At 57.0% G+C, this 22,699-nt stretch overlaps 1 protein-coding gene across 2 annotated transcripts; it reads right to left on the bottom strand.

Moving 5' to 3' along the window:
- Window positions 1-5,321: 5,321 nt before the first annotated feature.
- Window positions 5,322-20,932, bottom strand: ENKD1 (enkurin domain containing 1). Of its 2 annotated transcripts, none has more exons than XM_037877700.2 (9): window positions 20,805-20,932; window positions 17,347-17,441; window positions 13,204-13,307; window positions 11,720-11,944; window positions 10,122-10,294; window positions 8,174-8,335; window positions 7,845-8,014; window positions 6,929-7,065; window positions 5,322-6,421 (listed from the first exon to the last, which is right to left on the bottom strand). In XM_037877700.2, the coding sequence occupies exons 3-9, from the start codon at window positions 13,286-13,288 to the stop codon at window positions 6,261-6,263; spliced, it is 1,113 nt and encodes a 370-aa protein (XP_037733628.1). In that variant the 5' UTR covers window positions 13,289-13,307; window positions 17,347-17,441; window positions 20,805-20,932; the 3' UTR covers window positions 5,322-6,260. The 2 variants fall into 2 exon arrangements, with proteins under 2 accessions (XP_037733628.1, XP_037733629.1); XM_037877701.2 differs by having other exon boundaries at window positions 13,204-13,330.
- Window positions 20,933-22,699: the final 1,767 nt, after the last annotated feature.

Raw genomic sequence — 22,699 nt, forward strand, 5'->3', positions numbered from 1 at the left:
CCCCGGCGCCGGAGCCAGCGACATGCTGTTGCTGCTCAAGGAGTGTGCGGTACTGCAGCAGCCAGGAGCCCCCATGGGCCCTGTGCCACACCGGTCTGGGTACAGGACGAGCAGCGGGGCTGTAGGGCAGGATGAAGGGGTCTCAGCAAAGCTAGGTCGGGCCCCAGCACTGACGGTGCAGGGGGTGGGAGGGGCAGCACTAGACTAATGCTGGCTGTGGGGCAGCAGTGCAGGCAGCTAGCCCAGCCCCCAGGCTCCTACCCCCGGCCTGTTCTAACCGTGCCTCGCTCATACAAACATGGCTCCCACTCCAGGAAAGCCCCTGCCTTTCCCTGGGGCAGGCACCAATATGCGTGCGGGGGAGGGGCGGGGGGGAGAAGAGGCGGTCTGGGAGAAGCATGGGTCTTTCACATGCCTGGGGCTGGAAGATGCAAGCCAGGTTGGCCCCAGCCTGCTGCTGGGTTAGCCCTGCGTGTGCTGAGGCAGATGAGTTGGTGAAAGCCGACATCGGAGAGGCAAGAGGGCATGGCCATCTGCTACACGGCTAGGGCTAGATATGAGTGGGCTGACTGGGGCTGCCACAGCTGAGAGTTTCTAATCGATACCAGGTCCTCAATGGGGCCACTAAGGCCGATACCTCAAGACCCAGCAGGCCTAAGGGACCAGCACAATGTCCGGGGCACACGTGCGGTTGGCAGCTCAGCCCAACCTGTAAGAAAAATCAAGCTTATCCACAAAGGGTTCTCCAGCCGCCCAAGCTGGGGCCTCGGTCCGCAGGAGAACGAACGGAACATTCTGCCAGGAACAGAAGGATGGGGCCAAGGCGGGCGGCACCAGGAGCAGATCCCTTGGGGATGGCAGCACCCTGCCCTGCAGGGGCTCAAGCGTGCTGACATCAGGGCAGGCTGTTACGAAACAGGGCACAAGCCCCAAGCTGGCTGGAAGCTCTATACTTGGATTTCACCAAAGTACCCAGTGTAAACGCCTCAGGCACTAACAGTCACAACAGTCCCCTTTGGGCACGCCGATCTGCCTTGGCACCCAGGTGAGTAGCTGTGTGATAGATACTCCCTTATACCAGCAATATCCAGGTTACTTCCAGTCCCAAAGACTAGTCACTTACCCCACGTCAACTGCACCTTAGATCTCACACCAAAGACAATGCTTGTAGCCAATCCTATCACAAACTATCTACGGATTTATTAACAGGAAAAGGAAATGAGAGGCATTGACAAGGTTAAAGCAGGTAAACATAGGCCTAAAGGACATACAGAACTTGCTTATTACAGAAATGTCTATTACCTTTGGAAACTGAAGCCTGAAACTCATTTGTGTATCTAACTCAGGCTAAGCACTGGGGATCTTTCGCTTATGCCTAGAAACCTGGCCCGCAGTGTCCAAGCAACACAGACAACCAGTTCCTTCTTATTAGGGGTTTTTAATGCCTGCCCTACTTCTGCTTTGAGCTGCAACTTCAGCTGATGGGAGGAATTCACTTGCAAGACTACTCTTTATGGGGGTGGGAGTCAACAGTACAGTCCTTTGTCCTCTTTCATGTGTTCCACTGCTGTCAGCTGGTGTTGAGGGGCCTTCCTTGGCGGGCAGGCCGGAACACCTCCTGTTGGAGACCAGCACTTCACACTCATTAATGGGGCTCGCTCCTGGCTGGTGATTTACACAGTTACAGAGGCTCATAATACAACTGCTCAAACATGACCTTACAGTGCGGAAAGCAGCTGTTGTCAGTGAGCTTAACGCAGGCAGCAACTCCCAAGCATTCAATAAAGTCTAACCCCTGAACATGCTAATACCTCTTTGAACAATACGAACACACAGAGGCGCCAGACTGATCCCAGCACGGTGTTTGTCCGTGTTCAATGGAGGCATGAGCCGGCACCTGGTCTGCCAACATCACAGATGGTTCAGATGGACACTGCGTCACGGGAGAGCTCACAGCTAGTATTCTATGCTAGAGCTCACATTCTATGCATCCGATGAAGTGAGCTGTAGCCCACGAAAGCTTATGCTGTAATAAATTGGTTAGTCTCTAAGGTACCACAAGTACTCCTGTTCTTTTTACAGCTAGTAGGTGACTTCAGGGAACCCGGAAGCAGAACGGCCAAGTGATTGCCTCTCGGAGCCTCCCCGTTCCACAAGCAAAGGAAGGCAGAAGATGCTGGAAGTGACCTGCTGGCTAGATAAGTGGGGTAGCGTGGAAGGGTTTGGTTTACTGGAACATTGGTCCACCACCTACGGGGTGAGGAGGCTGTATAGTTTGGATGACCTCCCCTTCAGTAGACAGGAAACCAATCAGTTCAGGGATAGGCTGACTACAGTAGTCTGGAGGGTGTTAAAGGGGGAGGGTAAAAGAAGGGATGATCTGAGCGCTCATTTAGCACAACATTGCGATGTTGAGAATACAATTAACCAAGGAACCAAAGGACAGGAAGAGAAGAAATGCTTTAATTCCCTACACACTAATGCCAAGAGCCTGGGTAACAAACAAGAGGAATTGCAAGTGCTCATAGGATCATAAATTTCATCTCGCTGGTATTACTGAAACCCGGTGGGATGGGACCCATGAGTGGAATGTTAAAATCAATGGTTCTAACCTATTTAGGAAGGATTGAGTGGGCGAAATGGGTGGGGGAATGGCACTCTGTCATGGAAAATGTGAAAGAAAATTATCTTGGACGTATATAGATCAAGGCCTAACAGATAAAGCACAAGATGGGGTATTAATTGGTGTCTGCTACCGCCCACCAAATCACAGCAGGGACCAGCAGGAGTGGTTCCCTAGGCACCGACCTCTAACGTAGAAAAAAGTGCCATGGGGGACTTCAACCTGCGGGACACACGCTGTAAGGCTCCTGGTGCCGCACTAAACCACGCTTGGCACTTCTAACCATAGACAACTATTTCCAAACTCAAACACTGTTGCTTCTAATACAGGGAAATTCTATATTAGACCCTGTCCGAATAGCTAAAGAGGAACTGATCACAGAACTAAAAAAGAAGGACTCATGATTTGATCACATTTATAGTGTGCAAACAGAATAAAGTCCACAACAGAGACAGACAGACAGATAGATTAGAGACGCACACACACTTGGTGCTTCAAAAGGGCCAATTTCACAAAGCTAAAAACAGTTAGGAGCCAAATCAGCTGGGAGGACGAATTTAATCTGAACAATGTGAATGATAATTGGGAATTGTTTAAGAACACTTTACTAGATGCCCAAAAAGCCATACTTGAGGGAAAAGGCCATATTGGTTAAATCAACCTGGCTTAGAGGGCATGTGAGGGTAGCTATAAAAAATAACCAAGGAAGACGGGGGAACTTGCTAGTAATTAATATAAAGTTAGAAACTAGGAATTGTAGAAAATTGATAAGGGAAGCAAAGGGACACAAGGCAAAATCTATGGCCAGCAGAGTTAAGGACAATAAGGAGGAGTTTTTTTAAGGTATATTAGGAACAAAAAGAAGCCTAACAATACACAAGGGGGCCATACTGCACAATTACCCAGCTGGAGTTGCTCCTTTTCCAAATTTAGCTCTAGTTGGCTGATGTATTGCCCAGGGCCTTGGAGCATCAGACTGGAATGCAGCAGGGTGGATGTTCCCCCAGCCTGCCCCTGGGTCCAGTGAGGGGGAAATGCTGCCATCCTGAGCTGGCAGCAGGTCATGCTTCCCTTGCACAGGAGTAATGATGGACTGTGGGGAATCCAGTCTCGAGAGCCCAGCATTCACCCATGCGGCAGTCTCCTCCTGACACATGCAGAGCTGTGAGATTCCTGAGCCGGGGGCATTCCCCTGCTGGTTTCCCCCAGCAGCACAGAGCAGCCACAGGGCAGCATGAGCTGGTGTTTGAGTTGCTTAGGTGGGGAGGAGCGGGTGTAGGACCTGCTCAGAGTAGGCTGGGAGCTCGACCGCCTTGCCCTGGCCCCATCAGTTACAGCTCCTCTGCGTTCAGCTCCTTTACACAACTGTGGTTTTGCTGCAGCTTTTGCAACCAGTCCACCAGCTCTTCTGCCGTTTCCCTTTCCTGAAGCCAGGGCCCGAGCAGCCGACAATTGTAACAGAGCCCGCTCCAGCACATGCCTCAGCAGCTACGTTCTCCATTTAGGGGTCATCTCCCCCACACACACACACTTTCTGCCCGCAGGCACAGGGCCCTGCCCGCTCCCATTCTCAGGGCACAAGACTGGAGATTTACAAAAACCCAGGGGGCAGATTCCAATCCCACTCCTACCCCTGGGCTGCTTGCCCTGCAGGCCGGACAACTCTGCCAGCGCAGCAGGAACCGCTCGCACTCTGAGCCCGGCTATTTCATTAGGCTGCGGGGCACAGTTTGGTGCTGCGGAAGGGATTCGCATTGACGGTGCAGCAGCACCCCCACCAAGCCAGCGTGGGGGCTGTGTGCCTGACACGCTGGTGCCTTAGCACTGCCTGCAATGGGGAGAGTCACCCATGAAGCAGGGGAACGAAACAGCTACACACCCAGCGCAAAGGCCACCATCCACCACCGCTGAGAGGGGCTGGACTCTCTGCCACTGGGAAGGGAAAGTCTCCATCTCCTGCAGCCTCTAGAGCTCATGGGTTACTGCACTGCCTGAAGCCTCCTTCCCCATCTTTACCAGCTAGCCCTGGTGGGAGCCTGGCTAGGGCAGTGTGGTCCAGGGCTTGCACATCACGCTCCCCCTGCTCCAGCAGCAAGACTGGGCTAGCTTCAGCAGACAGTGCGTGCCCACAAAGGCCTGGCCTGGCTTTCCCCAGACTTACAGGCCTTTAGCTGCTGCTCCTCCTCTGCCAGGAGTTTCTTCTTTCCTCCATGGCCCATTGCAAGGCAGCAGGGAGAAGCAGCACCAGCAACCACTGACAGTCCCAGACAGGAGGTCAGATCCTCAGCTGGTGGGAAGGGCTGCTCAGCCTTAAGGGGCTGGTTCAGCCGCTGGGAACAGCTGGAGGCATCCCTGCCTCCCCCTCATGCAGCAGGCTTGCGCAGCTGGAGGACAGCAGCATCTGGCACCACATGTGCATACAGCTGGATCACCAAGGAGCATGAAAGGTGCAGACTACCCAGGCTCTGCCCCCCCAGCACAGCACCTGGCAGGCTCCCCCCTCAGCCCCTGGGCCCCACTGCCTAGATACTAACCAACCATGCACTGCCCCCACTTGCCAGCCAGTGCAGTGCCCAGCCAGGCATTCCCCACCCTGGGCCCTGCCAATGCCAACTCTACCCACTCCAGCCTCACCTGCCACACAGCACAAAGCAGCACCCACCCAGCCCTCCCCCTCACACACACCTGCCGCACACAATACCTACAAAACCCTTTATTTAAAAGCTGTCCAACACATCCCCAGAAGGGTTCCCAAGCTCCCCCCAAGTCCCCAGTGCCAGCTCCCTGCCAGCAGGGACAGGATCCCCGCACCTGGTTACTCTGCCCCTTTGCTAGTCTTAGCCTACCAAGCATCCCTAGCAGGTGGGACAAGCCACGGCTGCAGGGCTGCCCCTCGGCCCAGGCCTTTGACAGAGGGCTGCAGGGGCGGGGTGGCCAGGCCAGAGAAGCACCGGGCAGAGGTCCAGCCTGGGCTGGCAGGGAGCTGGCTCTCAGGCCCGGCTGTGTCACACCCTCCCCAGCAGTGGGGTGCTGCAGGGTTACGCTCAGACTCTCCCAAGCCGTAGAGCTGCCGATCTCCCGCCTTAAAGGATTTCCCTCCAAACGTCCACTGTGGCTCCCAGCTCCAACCTGGGAGGAAGGCGGGCCGGAGAGGGGGTGCCGGGCAGAGCAGCACAGGAATGGCTGCTCCTCCTTTTTCCCCACAAACCATCACTCCATGTAAGTGAGAGGCTGGTAAGCCCAGTCGCACAGAGTGGCAGAGAGGCAGCTGAGCAGCACCGGGCCTGCAGCTTTCCAAGCAACGCTGCACAGAAGGTGCCATTGGCCAGTCTGCCCCTCAGGAGCCCCGCACCAGTCAGAGGCTGGGGCGCTGCCTTGAAGACAATGGTACCTGGCAGCACCCCTTGGGTTCGTTTGGTGTTGTGACCCACAAGGGCCCAGCTGCCCTCTGCCGGGGGCCAGCTTGGCTGTGCGGCGTTGGGCTGGGCTCTGGGAATCCCCAACGCAGGAGCTGCTGCAGCAGCCAGTGGAAGCAGATTGAGTTTGGTTTCCCTCCCCCCCAACCCACAGAGCGAAGTGACCAGGAGCCCCCGCAGCAGAGTGGCAGATCCAAGCACAGCACAACCACCCCCCTCTCTCAGGAGTCCAGCTTGATGAAGACCTTGGGCCGGGAGAAGATTTTCAGGGCCTCATCGATCTGCGACAGCTTCTTCTCCAGCTCCACCCGCCTCTTCTGAATGCTCAGGGTGTCGGCCCGCACCGGCAGCATCACAAGGTCCTTCACCAGCTGCTCCTGGCCTGCGGATGGAAGGGAGCTGGTGAGAGGGGGCACAGCCGCGCCTTTCCTGCTGTAGCACTAAGCACTGGTTCTCACTCGCCGGAGATCAGCTAACAGGCCATTATGTGGTCCCCAGGGCAGCTGACCTGCTACACCCACACAAAGGCCCCTGTTCACAGAGGCAGAATGTCACAGGGGGAAGAAGCCACCCCGCACTGAGACCCCCCCAGAACATTGTGTCCCACTCCGCGCATCACACTTCTGCAGGCCCTTCAGCTGGAGGGAGAGGGGGCAGCTGGGCTGGGCTGGGGCTGGGGCGGGCTGGGCGTCTGACTGTCCAGGGGGGAGAGGGGAGATTAGCACCATGGATCCTAGAAGAGTGACACCCCACGGCCGAGGCTAGTGCTGCAGTCAGCAGAACCGTCCTCTGGCATAGCGTGTGGCACTGCAGAGCCGCGCGGCCTCATCTCTTCCCACCCTTCCGGGGAGGCCTCTCCAGCGGGCGCCAGTGGTTCTCCTCCCCTTACTCTGCTTCAGGTTGATGAGGGTTTCCAGCCGCTCGCTCTCTGGCATCATGGTGTGACCTGGTGGCATGTCAGGGTCGGGCAGGTTTCGCTGCCGTTCCTCCATCTCCCTGCGCCAGTGATCCTTCCGCTCCAGCAGGCTGCCGAGGGAGAAGGAGGTTCGTCAGCACGTGCCACGAGGGAAGGGATCCAGGAAGGGCCAGATGGCCGGGGGCAAGAGGCTCAGATGGGACAGGGATGGGTGCCAGGCTCACCAATACTGGCCCAGCAGGAGTTGACTTGTCACCCTACTGAGTGACAGACTGCCCTGGAGACCATGGGCCTCGGTCTCTCCAAAGGCCTGGCACAGCACGGGCAGTGCAGGCTTCCCACACATCATGGTGCCAGCACAGGGCCAGGGCCTGGGCCTGATCTGGAGGAATCAGCCCTGTGGCATCTCCACACAGCCCTAGGCTCCGGGCTTTGCTCGGTCCCCTACGGGTGTCGCTCCAGAGGCCCCACCGGCCATTGTTGGACATGCTCGGCACTTAGGGGAAGTGACTCAGGCACTGAGGAGCCTTTCAATGAGACTGAGGCTCCTAAGTCACTTTGGCTCCCATTCCCAGCAGAGCTGAGCACCCGCAAGGCAACAGGAGCAGCTAACACTCAGCAGCTCCATTGCGCAGAGCCACCAGGCCGCGCTGCGCAGCCTTCCCTGGCCCCGCTGCCCTGCACACAGCAGCTTCGTCGGGGATTTCGTTGGATCCTCTTGGGCCAACCTCATTGCTGGTGCAACTGCACCGACCCCGGGAGCTCACTCCGCAGAGTGGCGAAGGAGCACGCTGCTGCGAGAGAAGCCGCTGCCGTCCCACGCACGGAGCAGCAAGTGGGTACAGGCTTGCTTGTGACAGAGGCGCCGGCTGGGCAGGAGCCTACGTACTACTGGGGCACGTGGCCCTTCTGCTTGGCGTTGTACTCCTCCTGCTCTCGGCGCTTCTGCTCCAGCACCTCGGCCAGTGACTGTAGCGAGCGCGAGCGCCGCATAGGGGCCCGCTTGGCGGTGCGGGCATTGTGGCTGACGAAGTCGACACTGGTGCCTTCTACCTGGATCTGGAAGGAAAGGGGGCAGCATGAGAGGCCAGACAGCAGTGACCCCCCTGCACAGCATGGGGCCTTCTGTGGCTGGAGTGAAGGAACCTGTGCAGAGCGAGACGCAGGAGCGATTCTGGAGCACCAGGAGCATGGAGCCAGGGGAGCACAGTCCCTTACCTTGGCATCAGTGTGCGGTGCTCCTGCAGCCTCTGTGTCTGTCACCGCTCTCGTTTTGGCAGGGCTGGGCGACAGCGACCGGCGTGGCTGGACCCCGGAGCCGCAGCGGGAATACGCCCGGAGGAATTTCTGAGTCTCTGGGTTGCGGGGGGGAGAGCTCTCCTGCGAAATGCAGAGGGAGAGAGAGAGAGACACTACTGCTGGGACAGGGCAAACCACACGGCAAAGCCCCTCAGAGCCCAGGATCACCCAGGAGTTCCATGGTAGATGGGCAACCCCAGGCCCTGCTGCTGCATGCCACGGGAAGGTCTCCTCGAGGAGGCAGCCAGGCAGGGAACTCAGCCAGCAGGGGATACGCGGAGCCAGATCCTGCCAGTGAATTCAATGGCCTAATGCAGATTTACAATGGAGTGACACTGGAGTATGACATAGGAATCTGAAGAAGCAAACCCATGGGCTGCCAGTGAATTTAGCACTCGGACATACAGTGCCCTGAGTGCCCCCAGACAAGCCTAGGCTTCACACTGCAGCCAGCTGTGGCAGGGACTAGCATACCTGTGTGACAAAGTGGGAATTTTCTGTAATCTTTTTATTATGCCTCTGCATGCCTCAGTTTCCCTCTGCACTTTGCATTGTCACCCAGTGGTTGCAACTAGGGCAGAGTGGGAGACTGAGGGAGGTGTCACTGGCTGGGGTGGGATGAATGGGGCATTAAAGAACTGGCTGAAACTGACCCATATCAGTGGAGGATCCAGAACAACAATGGGAGCCCCAAGGGCCGAACGACTGACGCCTAGCCTGGGAAATCTCCAGTTGGAGGAACATGTGACCTCCACGTGGGTTGTCAGGGAAGGGCTAAGTGGTGGCTTTAGGGGAGACTCAGCAACTCTCTCTGGAGATGGAATTAACAGCACCATGGCTGGGTGGAGTGCGGGCATAGCCAGGACGGACCATGTCAACCTTCACTTCTCTGTGCTGACCTAAGGAATTCCCCACAATAAACCCGGCTCTGCTGTGAAAAGCCTGCCTGGTGTCACTGCAAACACGTCCTGAGAGCGCTGTGCCCTGAAGGGGACAGTACAAGCCTCCCACAGGAGCCTGGCTGGGCTGGATTCGCTGCAGGGAGCCACGGAGAGAGACAGGGGTCGCAGGTGCCCAAGGGCCCAGTTTCATGGTCACGGGCCTGTCCTGTGGAACCGTGTGGGTCCTTGGGGCCCGGGTGTGGCATAGACCAGACCCTGTGATTCTGTGACAGCCTGTTAAAATGCCAAGTGTCTAAGTCCCGAGTGGGTCTGAGCTATTAAGAGCTCTGTGCCCTTCGGACTGAGGGGCTGGGTCACTCTTCCCTTTTGATCTGGTTTCATGCATGAGACCAGCGACCCACTTGCAGAGTGGGACAGCACAGCACGGCGTGGACCCGTCCGATTCCATAGGTGAGAGCTGCAGGGCATAGACCACAGACCACAATAGCAGCTTTCCAGGCAGCGCCTCAGCGATGCCGCCACCTAGTAGCGTCGGAATGCCCTGATCTCTTCATACCAACGAGTGCTGCGTCATACCCACCTGCTGGAGCAGCCAACTGCCATGGGGACATCTTCTGATCCCATCCCACGACGGCCACAGCGGGGATTCCATTTCTCCCCAAGTTGGGCAGTGGCCAGACCCTTCCCATCACACTGAGGCACCTTTAACCAGATGTTAGCCACTGGTCTCCTCGCCAGAGCCGGGTATTCCTGCCCGGGACATGGCTCTGCTCTCACCTCTGCAGCAGCATGGGAAGGGAACACTTCATCCCCTGTGCTACTGAGCAGGGCTCTGCAGAGCTACGCATGATCTCCCTGCAAATCGAGGTGCCCTGCCTGGTATCTCCGGGACATGTTGACTGGGCTGAACCTGCTGGTAGCCGGGGCAATGGACCATGAAGGGCTACAGGGCAGTGGGCAGGTACCTGCAGCTTGGCCTTCACCTTGGACTCCACATTCTCATACTTCTGGGATTTCCACAGGGCCTTCATGGGTTTGGGATGGCTGTGCTCCCGCGCCAGCTCCTTCTCCTTGCATTTCCTCTGGATCTCCCTCATCCGCCTCACGTTCTCCTTCTCATGGTCCTTGGCCTCTTTCCCTGCACGCCCCGGGGAGAGACAGCTTTTACCAACAAACCTTCCCGAGCCATAAGTGGGTGCCCACGACCTTTGGCACCAGAGACCAAGGCCTCTACCTAAGCTAGTCCGTTCACTGCAAACAGCAGCAAGCTGTTATCCTCCCTGTGTGCCAGCCACCAGGGGGTGATAGAATCATACCCACTGAGCCCCTTGTAAGCACACGTAAGACACTGGCTTTTCTGGAGTGACTCAATTGTGCCATGACACAGAGCAACTCACTAGCACCCTCTGCTGCTGGCCCCGGGAGCGCTGCAGACAAGTGTCACACAGCTGATCAGTAGAGCCAGAAGGCTCCGCCACGCAGCTCGAGGTGGGACTGGTTTGAATCCTAGCTCTCTTGTTTGGGATCAAGCGGAGACTGTCCCTCCCCCTCCACTACCTGACAGCCCAGAGGGCTGGGCCAATGCTCTAGCTCAGCATCATGCCACAAATGCACCAGCACCCAGGGGAGAAAAATACTGCTGGTCACTCCTGCCCCAGGGGAGGGTGGGATGGGGAACCACAGGCCTTCCCAGTGTGTGTGGGGCAGTGTTAACGCAATGCCAGACTCTATGTTGGACCCATCTGCCCTTCCTGCCTGAGGGCCAACCAGACTGATTCAGAAAGGTCTAGGGTCCACAGCCAGTACTTTAGGGCAAATTCTCTGTCCTCAGCTCAGGTTGTAGAAATTCCCCACCAGGAGGATTGTGGGTATTTACCCCAGACGGGGGAGTTTCCCACTGACATTCCCAGCTCCCGGACAGACAGCGGCTGGTGCACTCTGGCTGTCCTCTGCAGGCACAAGCCAGAACAGTCTCCAGACTGCTGAGCTGGGGCAGCAAACAGGGGAGCCAGAACAAGGTCATAGATTCCAAGGCCAGCAGAGCCCTCCTTTGCAAGGCACTCCCCATGGCTGTTCTCATCATCCACGCACCCGGATAATCACCTTGAATCTACTTGGCTCTTGGCCTCCATGACTTCTTGTTGCAGTGAGTTCCACAGGCTAACCGTGTTGTGTAAAAAACACTTCTTTTCATCAGCTTTAAGCGTGCTGCCTCTCTACTGAACCACTATCCCGCAACCTTGAGCCAGGGTAAACTGAAGTGCTCCATTTGCTCCCAGACTGCCCCTCAGCCTGTCCTCCACCAGCAGGTCTCCTCTCCACTCTCCCTTCCTAGCCCCAGACAAAGGCCATGCTGCAGTTAGGGTGAGGCTATGACCTCAATAACCCCAGGGTACGGACACTGCTCCCATTGCAGCCCACCCAGAGCTAATCAGCCCCAAACAAATCCAACCTTTGGCTATTCGGTTGGAAATCCCCACCCTAAGGCCTTGCCACTGCGTCCAATCAAAGTATTCGTCCTGCCCCTAGCCACAGTCAGCTCCAGCTGCTCAGTTGCACTTACTTTTCAGGGGAGGCTCCCTGTAGAGAGAGATCCCCTCCAGCTTCAGCAAGACCCCGACCGTCCCCTTCTGCCCCTTCTCCAGGATGTCCTGACCATTGGGGCGGATACGCGGGGCAGGATGGGCAGGGCGGGCACTGTAGCAGGTGGGGTACAGGCTGGGATCTGGGGCTAGAGGGCCAGAGAAGAAGTCCAGCTTCAAGGCATTCCCTTCCAGCCTCCCTCGAGCTAGAGAGAGAAAGTGTGAGAGTCAAGATGTACAGCACCACCCCATTGCTTTCTCCCTCCATGCCCCAGGCTTGCTCCGGGCTAGCCCCATTCTGGCCAAGGCGGGCTCGGATGAGGCTGGAGCAGGGCCAGTGCAAGGAGGTTTCACGCCCTAGGCGAAACTTCCACCTTGCGCTGCTCCGCCCCTGCGGCAGCTCCCCGCCGCCCCCTCCCCTCAGCCCGGGGAGCCCCCGCTGCAGCAGCTCCCTGCCGCCCCCTCCCTCCCTCCCTCCCCCCCGTCGGCCCAGGGAGCCCCCCCTGCGGCAGCTCCCCGCCACCTCCTCCTTCCCCCCACCTCAGCCCAGGGAGCCCCCCCTGCAGTAGCTCCCCGCCACCTCCTCCTTCCCTCCCCCCACCTCAGCCCAGGGAGCCCCCCCTGCAGTAGCTCCCCGCCCCCCTCCCTCCCCTCGGCCCGGGGAGCCCCCCTGCGGCAGCTCCCCGCCACCCCCTCCCTCCCTCCCTCCCTCTCCTTGGCCCGGGGAGCCCCCCCTGCGGCAGCTCCCCGCCCCAGCTCATCTCTGCTCTGCCTTGTCCCCGAGCACGCCACCGCTTCTCCCGCCTCCCAGGCTTGCGACACCAATCAGCTGTTTGGCGCGCAAGCCTGGGAGGGAGAGAAGCAGAGTGGGGCGGTGCTCAGGGGAGGAGGCGGAGCAGAGGTGAGCTGGGGCGGGGAGCAGTTCCCCTGTGCACCGCTGCCGCCCCCCCCCCCCCCCCCAGTTACTTGCTGCAGGCGGCCCTCCCCGTGCCCCCCTGCCCCAGCTCACCTCCGCTCCACCGCCACCCCCAACACTTGGCGCCCTAGGCAACCGCCAAGTTCGCCTAGTGGTTGCACCAGCCCTGGGCTGGAGAGCCCCCTTGCCTCCCCAGCCCACCTTCTCCTAATTTCCAGCCCCGCTGCTCCTAACATCAGACTGGTCCTGGGAGTGCTCAGCATCTCAGAGGTGCCAAGCTTCTTTGCAGGCCCATTCCGTGCCCTTTGGAGCAGAGCGTGCTGGCTCTGCAGGAACCCCCAGCCCCTGCCTGACTGCACTGGAGGACTTGGGGGAAGCCAGGCCAAAGAAAAGCCCTCTGGCCTGGCACCTCAACGGGCCACCATGCTGGCCCCCTCCTTGGATCCAGTGTGACTGTGCAGCAAAATGGGACTACGGACGAGAAGGCTTTAATGAGAACAAGCCACCCCATGACTATGTAGGACCCCATCCATGCTCCACCGCACTCACCTGACAGGGGGCGTTTGTAATAATCCGGGAACAGCGTGGGGTCGGGAGGGATGGGTCCCGAGATCCTGGAAGGTCCCTCAGACATCTCGGCCACGGCTCTGCAGCTGCAATCAACAAGCGGACGTCACTGGGAAGAGAAACCAGCTGGGTTTTTCCTGGGAATCATTTACCAGCCACAGTGAATATTTAAATACATCTGGGCTGCTGCTCTTTGCTGGAGACACCCAGCTAGGGAAAACAAACACCCACCCTCCAATCTGGACACTGACCAAGCTGCAGGCATCACTTGGGAACCCCACCAGGTAGTGAGTGACCAGCACGGCTCCCCCACGCAAAGCATCCATGTTTGCTGCTGTACTCTGCCAAGCTAGGAGTGGACGACGGGATGTATCACGTGATAAATTGCCCTGTTCTGTTCATTCCCTCTGAAGCATCTGGCACTGGCTACTGTGGAAGACAGGATACTGGGCTAGATAGACCACTGGTCTGACCCAGTATGGCCGTTCTTATGGCATCTCCCCTTCGCCAGAGGTCGCTTGGCTCACGCGCTGTCACCGTGGGTTTTCTCTGCAGCGTGACTGTAAGAATGGCTCTATCTCACTCCCCAGGAGTATCAGAGGCTGAGCTGCTCACTGCAGGGACTGAGATGGGTACGTGCTGCTTTGGGGCGCGAGAGGGTTTCTCTCGGGGCCCCATGAGTAGAACTGATGGCCAAGGTTCTCCAGCCATGGCCGTCTCATGCTGCTGTGGGGCTTGGCCTGCTTTGTTCCACCGGAGGCTGCTTTGGCCCCTGCTGCAGTGCTGAGCTGGGAGCATGCATGGTAGCTTAAAGCCTTAGCTCCCTCTAAGGGTGCAATACCAAGCCCTACCCAACGGAAGCACCCAGCACTTCCATTCCGGGAACAATGCATGAGAAGGAAAGTGCCCAGCCTGACCCTCAGATTCCAGGGAGTGGGCTGGGCTGGCTGCTTAGTTATCCGTTAGACAGATTTGCTGCAGCCTGACTTGGTCACACATAGGCCTGTGATGCCGCTTGTACAGTCACTCTTCAGGGCAGAACCTCATTTTGCCCCCTGGTCACAACTGCACCTGCTGGTTCCCTTTAGCCCCAAGAGCCGGGCAGGCATTAGATCTCCGACACGGGAGCAGCCAGCACCTCTCCCCTTGCAGCGCCGAAGGAAGCCCTCCAGAGAGCCCCATATCACCAGGGGACATGTGCTCACTCACTGAGACTCGCTCCCCACTCAGAAAATCATAATAAGACTGGGCCAGGCCCTGAGCCAAGCTGAGCAGCATCAACTCCCTGGGACTTTGGGACGGAATCAGGCCGCAGCCCTGGATAGCAGAGTTTGGAAGGCTCAACAATCGTCACAGATAGGCGAGCCCTCCAGAGGGAAGAGTCCTTCCCACCGACCCTGCATCTCGGCACCACTGCGCTGTGATCCGTGGTAGCAAGGAGAGCACAGTGATGCTCCAGGGATAGGCAGGGTCATAGAATCATAGAATCTCAGGGTTGGAAGGGACCTCAGGAGGTCATCTAGTCCAACCCCCTGTTCAAAGCAGGACCAATCCCCAATTAAATCATCCCAGCCAGGGCTTTGTCAAGCCTGACCTTAAAAACTTCTAAGGAAGGAGATTCCACCACCTCCCTAGGTAACGCATTCCAGTGTTTCATCACCCTCCTAGTGAAAAAGTTTTTCCTAATATCCAACCTAAACCTCCCCCACTGCAACTTGAGACCATTACTCCTTGTTCTGTCATCAGCTACCACTGAGAACAGTCTAGATCCATCCTCTTTGGAACTCCCTTTCAGGTAGTTGAAAGCAGCCATCAAATCCCCCCTCATTCTTCTCTTCCGCAGACTAAACAATCCCAGTTCCCTCAGCCTCTCCTCATAACTCATGTGTTCCAGTCCCCTAATCATTTTTGTTGCCCTCCGCTGGACTCTTTCCAATTTTTCCACATCCTTCTCGTAATATGGGGCCCAAAACTGGACACAGTACTCCAGATGAGGCCTCACCAATGTCGAATAGAGGGGAACGATCACGTCCCTCAATCTGCTGGCAATGCCCCTACTTATACATCCCAAAATGCCATTGGCCTTCTTGGCAACAAGGGCACACTGGTGACTCATATCCAGCTTCTCGTCCACTGTAACCCCCAGGTCCTTTTCTGCAGAACTGCTGCCGAGCCATTCGGTCCCCAATTCCATTTACAAGCCAATGAATTATTGATACAGAGCGGGGATAAGGCGGCCTATGATGCTAACAGCTAATCCGCCTAAGCCTGCCGTCATGGAGGTACAGCTCTTACTGGAATGAGACCCATTAGCAAAGAGCTAATTATTGCCCCCCAGGGGCTAATGCAGCAGTGACAAATGCGGCGACAGTAACATGTCAGTAAGAGAGCATAAGGGCTTGTCAACACATGGAGCTATTCTGGAACAGCTCCAGCTGTGGACACTCCTACTCTGGAATAAGAGTGCCTTGTTCCGGTTTCGCTTCATCCACTTTCAAAACCTTGGCCCAGAAGGTCTCACTGTCAGCCTTTCCCCTCCTGGCAAGGTCCCTCGTTCGAGCCAGTCCCTGTCCCATAAGAAAGCCACCAGCAGAGCAACACGCACAGTCAGAGCAAAGCAAAGGCAGCTGCGCACCGTTATCAGCCGAGCCCGGTGGAAATCAGCGAGAGAGATCACGCAGCATCGGTAGAAAATTTGTCACAGAGATTAACACAAAAGAACCGTGAGCAGAAGTACATTTATAGCCTATTATGAAAGACATAATCCAGCGGATTTTGGAGTCCACTGGCCCCAAAGCCAGGAGGGAGCCATGATTCAACTGGAGGGCTGTGATGGCAGCAGCAGGGCCTCCCAAGTGAATTCAAAGGCCCATTTCCGACCTATCCCATCTTTCCCTTTCTATTCTCTCTCTCGAGGATTAAAACAGATGGAGCATTTCCTGTGCCTGGCCTTGCTGTGCAAATAGTCTTCCAAATGAGGCAGGGTGACTTCCACTGCCTGGAAAGCCGCATGAGCTGGTGGCAGATCAGAGCGGGAAGGGGCAGAAGAGTGCCACTTGGAGCTGCTGGCATTACCCCTGCCCCGGGGGAGACAGGGCAAATTCAGAGCCAGCAGGGAGGGCGCTGTACATCACTGGAATCTGAGCCTGCTCCCATCCACATCAGTGGCTGAAATTTCCCCAACTTCAGTGACAGCAGGAGCAGGCCCGAGGCCGTCAGAAAGCAGTTCTGGGTGGGTTTAATGTGGGGGCACGGGAGGTGGCAGGAAAAGCAGTTGGCAGGAGAGGTGGGATGGGAGCCCACCTTCCCCTGCCAACAGGAGCTTTCCCAACCCCTAAGTTATACCTGATGTGCAATTCGCTTCACGGCTCAGAGCTCCCATGACTCCAGCCTCATGTGTACAGTTCCCCACTCGCTGTTCCATGCAGAGAGCAACCGGACAGAGCAGGACTCTGCCTTTAACTCCTTCCTGTTGGAAGTCAGTGCTGGTTAGAGCTGTCCACTGCAGCCATGGAGACTGCAGGCCTCACTGTACCCTCTGCCCTGCCACTGGGCCTCCAAGGCCTGTCTGCAGAGAGGCTGAGGAGCAGCCAATTACAGCCAATTGTGCTGGTGGCTTTTGCATGGGGACATCTGTTCCCTAGGAGCTGGGCAGGTCTCCACGCACTGCGCATAGGAACAAAGCCAGCTTAGCAGTTATGTTCTTTCCAACAAGCAGAAATTACACCCTGCAGCAACAGCCTAGAAGGAGGAGGTAAACGGGGCTCTCTTCCAAAAGGGATGGTAGGAGGGTACTCAGGTACTTCCCTGAGAGGAGGCTGGGGAGGCAGCAGGATCCTCTCAATGCTCCAAGGACAAGGGGATTGTACGTCCTGTGGCCAGAGCAGGTAGGATAACGTAGTAGGGCTACATCAAGGTCTGCAGCTCCCTCATCCTTAACCTAGGGTGCATGGACCGTGCAGAGATTACGGGACTCAGCATTCAATGATCCAGCCACTTGGATGAAGATGGAGCATTGCATGCTGGGATCTGTAGAGGCCACACCTCTCCTATAAGAGATATGGGAAGGGGATGCAGCTCTCCACTGGGCAATGTTCTGGTGTCCCAGAGATCAGGTTTCTTTACCTTTTACTTCACAGGTGACAGGAGGAGAGAGATGTCAGGAAGCAGCCAGAGGACTCGCTGTGTGCATCAGCCAATGGTTCCCACAGACCGTCCACCTGGAAACGATGCAACAAAAATCACTTGTACGCAGCAGCTCGGACCAGCCAGCGATCACACAGCACTTTGCAAAGGTGGATGCAATTATCCTCATTCCACCGATTCACGGTGTGAGCCACTGAAGCCCTGAAAAGCCCAAGATCCTGCTACTGGAGAGGTCAGCCAGTTGCCCTACGTCTCACTGAACACCCAATGTTGATGGCTTTCAGCCATACAAAAGAAGACCTCTAGTTAAATATAGTTGGATTGGAATCAGCTCTCATTTGTAGTCCCCACCTTTGGGGGAGAAACTAGTGGCCTCCACGGCCCCCGATTTCCCCGGTAGAGTAGGAGGCTTGGGTTTAACTCTGGCCTATCCTAAAGGAAATTCCAGCAGGCTCCATTAAAATAATTCAGCTGATCTCAACTAGCTTCTGGTGGTTTCTCCTGGAGCACTACATAGCTTTGGTCCCCTAGATGGCCAACCAGAACCAATAGGAACCAAGCTGAAAATTTTCAAATGAGATTTCAGCTAAGGTTACAATATCACCCTCTCTGAGCACTGGGCACAAAGAGTACATCTGCCTGGAGCTGGAAGTTCTCATTTCCGTACCGAGGGTCTCTGACAGGATGGTACTTGGGGTGACTTGCCCCTCCCGCCACTGGCACCGCTGCCGTTACACTGCTATTTTAGGCACACTACCCTGGGATGTCTCCCCAAGCTGGAATGTACATCTTCCAGCTCCAGGGCAGGCATATCCTAAGCCAACGGTCCCCAAACTGTGGGGTGAGCCCCCGAGAGGGAGGAACAGTGGGAGGGCACAGCAGGCCCAGGCCAGCCCCCACAGGGTGGGAGGAAATCACCACCCAGCCCTGCTCTACCTCCAGCTCCACTCCCCAGCTGTGGCCCTGGACTTGGGCCCAGACCCACCCCAGCCACGGCCCCGGCCTCAGTCCCTGGCTCTGCTCCCCGCCGCGGCCCCAGCCTCTGCCCCAGGCCCCAGCTGCAGCTCTGGCCCCAGGCCCTGGCCCCGCTCCCAGCATGGCTCTGGGCCCAACCTTGGCCCCTGCCTGCAGCTCCCAAGGTGGCATGGACAGCTCACATTATGGGTAAGGCGGGGCACTGCCCTAAGCCCATTGCCTGGAGACCTCTAAGGGAAGGCTCACTGGGAAAGCATTTTGATTGATTGGCCAAAGTCCATAGTATTCTACCGCATACACACAGCCCTTCAGAGACGTCCCAGAATGAGGGACCACTTCTTGTCCTTAACTGCTGCATGGTGTTACTGCGTGCTGTTCAACAGCTGCCACATTCCACTCCAGAAGTGGCTGTATTTCGGTAGGAGAGGAGTGTTCCCCAGCTACAGCGTGTATAGTGCTTTGGGGTTCCCGGAGACGAAAGGTGCTACAGAAATGGATGCCATTCTCTCTCTTTCATATTTTTATACAGCCCCTCTCCCTGGAGGATCTCCAGTCTATCGCTACTGTATACTACCATGGCCACAAAAAACTGTAACTGACATGACCTGGACAGTTGCTGACAAGGGCTGAAGCAAAGGTGAGTGAGAGAGAGAGACCCTCCCTGACCACCATGACCTGTTCCCCAGATTATCTCTTTCCACTGTAATCTCCTAAACTGGCCAACGATTGCTGCCTTCCAACCACTTTTCAATCTACAGCTGCCCAGCACTAGAGCCTCTCGAGTTATTTAATCCTGCCCCCCTTTCACACTGCCCCACTACACACCAAGCCCTGGAAATACCCTTGCTATGAACAGACACAACACATGCTGCTGAAAGCTCAGTAGTCGGAACAGAACCAGGTGTTCAAAGTCCCGCTGGGGACAGGTTACTGGTATGATCAACTAGGGGGAGCCCCTTTATCCGCCTCCTTTATTGCTAGCGCTGTAACCTCCTCTCGTATCTCCCACTTGGTGCTCCCAGCGCACATTAGAACTATCAACCAACCTGCACAGCACCCTAGTGGGGTACATTGGCATGGCTCCTCCTTTCCACACAGGGCAACTGAAGGCCCAAGAAAAGAGATTTTGCCGCTGCCACTGGCCAAGCCAGAAATAGAACCCAGGAGTCCTGGAATTCCCAGTCTCCTTCTCCAACCACTACACCCCACACCCTTCCCAAGGCAGCATCACTGGAATTATGAACAAACAAGCTCCAGCCACCTGACTCCCACCAGCCAGCCAAGCAGCATCTGGCCAGGCGTCCATGCAATGGCACTGTGCTCTTGGCCATGTACCAGCCTTGGCATTTGTGCTTTATTTATTTTGCTGGCTTGGAGGGCAAACCGCTTCCAGGCAGAATGCAAACAAAGCTCCCCCAATCAACGGGCAACAAGCCAGGGGAGCCGGTTACTGGTGGGGTCAGGAGCCCTGGGGGAGGAGGGGTGAGCAGGGATTAGTACCCGTCTTTCGGTGTGCCTGATGAATGTGGCAGAGCCCCAGGGCGCTGGCCCCCCGCAGCAGAGCTCTGTGCTGGAGCGTGGGCTAGGCGCGGGGCCAAAGGGAGCCAGCCCCTGCAGCGTCCCGGGCGGCCTGGGCATGCTGGGGTCCAAGCGGGACACTCCGGGCTCCACCTGGCTCCTCAGGGAGGAGGGTCCCTGCCCAGGGAAGGAGGGGGATCAGGGGCTGAGCAGGCTTGGGGCCCCGGACACTGTGGGGTCCCCCAGCAGTATGGGGCCCCTGCTCCGAGGCAGAGCCTGCAACAGGGAGTCTGTGCCAACCTGCCGGCACCACAGACCGGATGCCCCCACAGCGTAGGGGGTGCCCCGACCTGACCCCCCCATAGTGTGAGGTGCCCCCACCCATACCCCCGACCCCCCACAGCACGGGGGGTGCCCCGACCTGACTTCCCCATAGTGTGAGGTGCCCCCACCCATACCCCCGACCCCCACAGCACGGGGGGTGCCCCGACCTGACCCCCCCATAGTGTGAGGTGCCCCCACCCATACCCCCGACCCCCCACAGCACAGGGGATGCCCCGACCTGACCCCCCATAGTGTGAGGTGCCCCCACCCATAGCCCCGACCCCCACAGCACGGGGGGTGCCCCGACCTGACTCCCCCATAGTGTGAGGTGCTCCCGACCCCCACAGCACGGGGGGGTGCCCCGACCTGACCCCCCCATAGTGTGAGGTGCCCCCACCCATACCCCCGACCCCCACAGCACGGGGGGGTGCCCCGACCTGACCCCCCCATAGTGTGAGGTGCCCCCGACCCCCACAGCACGGGGGGGTGCCCCGACCTGACCCCCACCCCACAGCATAGGGGGGGCGCCCTGCCCCGAGCTCCCCATAATGCAGAGGTGCCCCCCCTCATTCCCCCACGGCGCGGCGTCCCCCCGCAGGCCCCCCGTGCCCGGCACTGACCGGCTCGCGCTCTCAGGCGGTTACACGCCCCCCCGCTTCTCCAAGCAACAGCGTCGCCGCCGCTTCCGGCCGCCGCGGGGGCTGCTGGGAGCTGTAGTTCGCTGCCCGGCCGGTCCAGCAGCGCCCCCTGCCGGCCGCGCCGGGCTCAGCCCAGGTGACTGACGCTCCAGCCCTACAGGTGGAGTGGTGGCCGGAGGGGCCCGATTTGGCGACAGGGGCCATGTCGTGATTCGCCTTAACCCCCCCGCCCCCAATTCCGTGTCGTGACCCCCCCCTTCTCTGTCTTGCTCCCACTGGATTCCATGTCGTGACCCCCCCATTCTCTGTCTTGCTCCCCTCCCCCCGATTCCCTGTTGTGACCCCCCCTTCCATGTCATGATTCCCCCCCCGGTTCCGCCGCTGGAGTGTCTGGACTTGTTCATTTAAGGGGGGAAAAGCGTTAAACTCCAAACATTTCACTCTGACATTTTCTAAGCCAAACGTTGGGCTGGTTGGGTTTGAAATGACTCTTTGCTTCACTTGGGCCTTGAATTTTATATTGTTTTTAAATCCAAAAATTATCTCATGTGAAACAAATGTTTTGATTTTTGTAACGCACACATAAAAGCCTTTCATCTCACCCAGCACAATCACTTTCCAACTTGTTGATTTGCCCAAAACGTTGCGAATTTTCACTTTCACTCCAACCCAAACATTTTGCTTTTTTAAACAACCAAAGAACTGGAAAATCCATAATTCCCTCATTTCTTATCCTCCCCTCCCCACTCTGCCTCATTTAGGACCCAGCAACAGCCAGTGCCCCTAGCTCAGTATGGCCCTGAGGATTTCACACGGGCCTCAGCGCTGCGCTGATTGGGCTGCAAGTGGCCCACGGGCCGCAGATTGAGAACCACTGCCCTAGCTTAATGCACACCCCATACCCCAGTGAAATCTTACCATCTCCAGTGCTCAGCATGGTATGGAGAGTCATGGGACCTTTGGTGTTTTTCTTAAAGCCCCAGCTCCCAGAGTCATGGGATTATGACACACTTAGCAATTTTAAAAATGTTTATAAGGCTTTGACTACACGGGAAAGCTGCACTGGCGTAACTAAAAGTGAGATTTTAAACTGCATTAGTGAGACTCCTACAGCCCCGTGTAAATGCGCTCCTTTCAGTTTAGCTTAAATCAGTTCAAACCAGATTTAAGCTAAACCACAATATGCCACTCAAACTGCATCTATATAGGGGGTTGCACCAGTTTCACCAAACCCATTTAAAAGCTCATTAAGGTAAACTGGCACAACTTTCTTGCACAGACAGCTCATCAAGAGAAATTCGGGGCCATGCAACATCACACTCACTCCCCCCCGCACTTCACCCCAGTTACAGATGTTTCGGGGGAGGGGCCTGAGAAAATGACACCCCCCCCCCTTCCCTCGCTCATCAGCCCTCCCATGGTCTATGTTTCTAGCCCTCTAGTTACAGACAAAAGCAGAAGGCAAATAAATGGAGCCCGACATGTATCTGTTTTAAATCGCGTGATTCTGAAGCTAATCTCGTGATTTTGGCCTGCTTGGGGTTGACCGCACTGCAGCACTCACAGGGCAGGCCAAGGGGTGAGGCTCCTCCCACAGCATTTACTCAGCTTCTTGCAGGGCCTGCTTAGTTTATGGGCTGCATTAATTCAAACAATGGTCCTGCCATTGGCTCTACCCTCACCCCCACACGGAGTCCCAGCGGAGTCGAACACACGCAACTGCCCACCCGGCTCTGATTGCAGCCTGGGGACAATAACCCCAAACATTTGCCCTGAAGAAGGAAAACAGGAAGAGTGCCAGTTCTGGGGCCTGTCGTCTAAAAAGAATATACAGGTACCTCCCCATGGTGGAGATTTCTGATTGCAGAGGGCTCCGT

The sequence above is a fragment of the Chelonia mydas genome, chromosome 12 (assembly GCF_015237465.2).
Source record: "Chelonia mydas isolate rCheMyd1 chromosome 12, rCheMyd1.pri.v2, whole genome shotgun sequence".
Lineage (NCBI taxonomy): Eukaryota > Metazoa > Chordata > Testudines > Cheloniidae > Chelonia > Chelonia mydas.

What these genes read in the sequence shown, in the direction of transcription:
- ENKD1 (XM_037877700.2), bottom strand. Translation starts at nt 13,288, where the DNA reads ATGTCTGAGGGACCTTCCAGGATCTCGGGACCCATCCCTCCCGACCCC. An exon ending in CAGGGAGCCTCCCCTGAAAA is followed by an intron (nt 10,295 to 11,719) that starts GTAAGTGCAACT and finishes CGGGGCGTGCAG; the next exon opens with GGAAAGAGGCCAAGGACCAT. An exon ending in CACCGCACACTGATGCCAAG is followed by an intron (nt 8,015 to 8,173) that starts GTAAGGGACTGT and finishes CTTTCCTTCCAG; the next exon opens with ATCCAGGTAGAAGGCACCAG.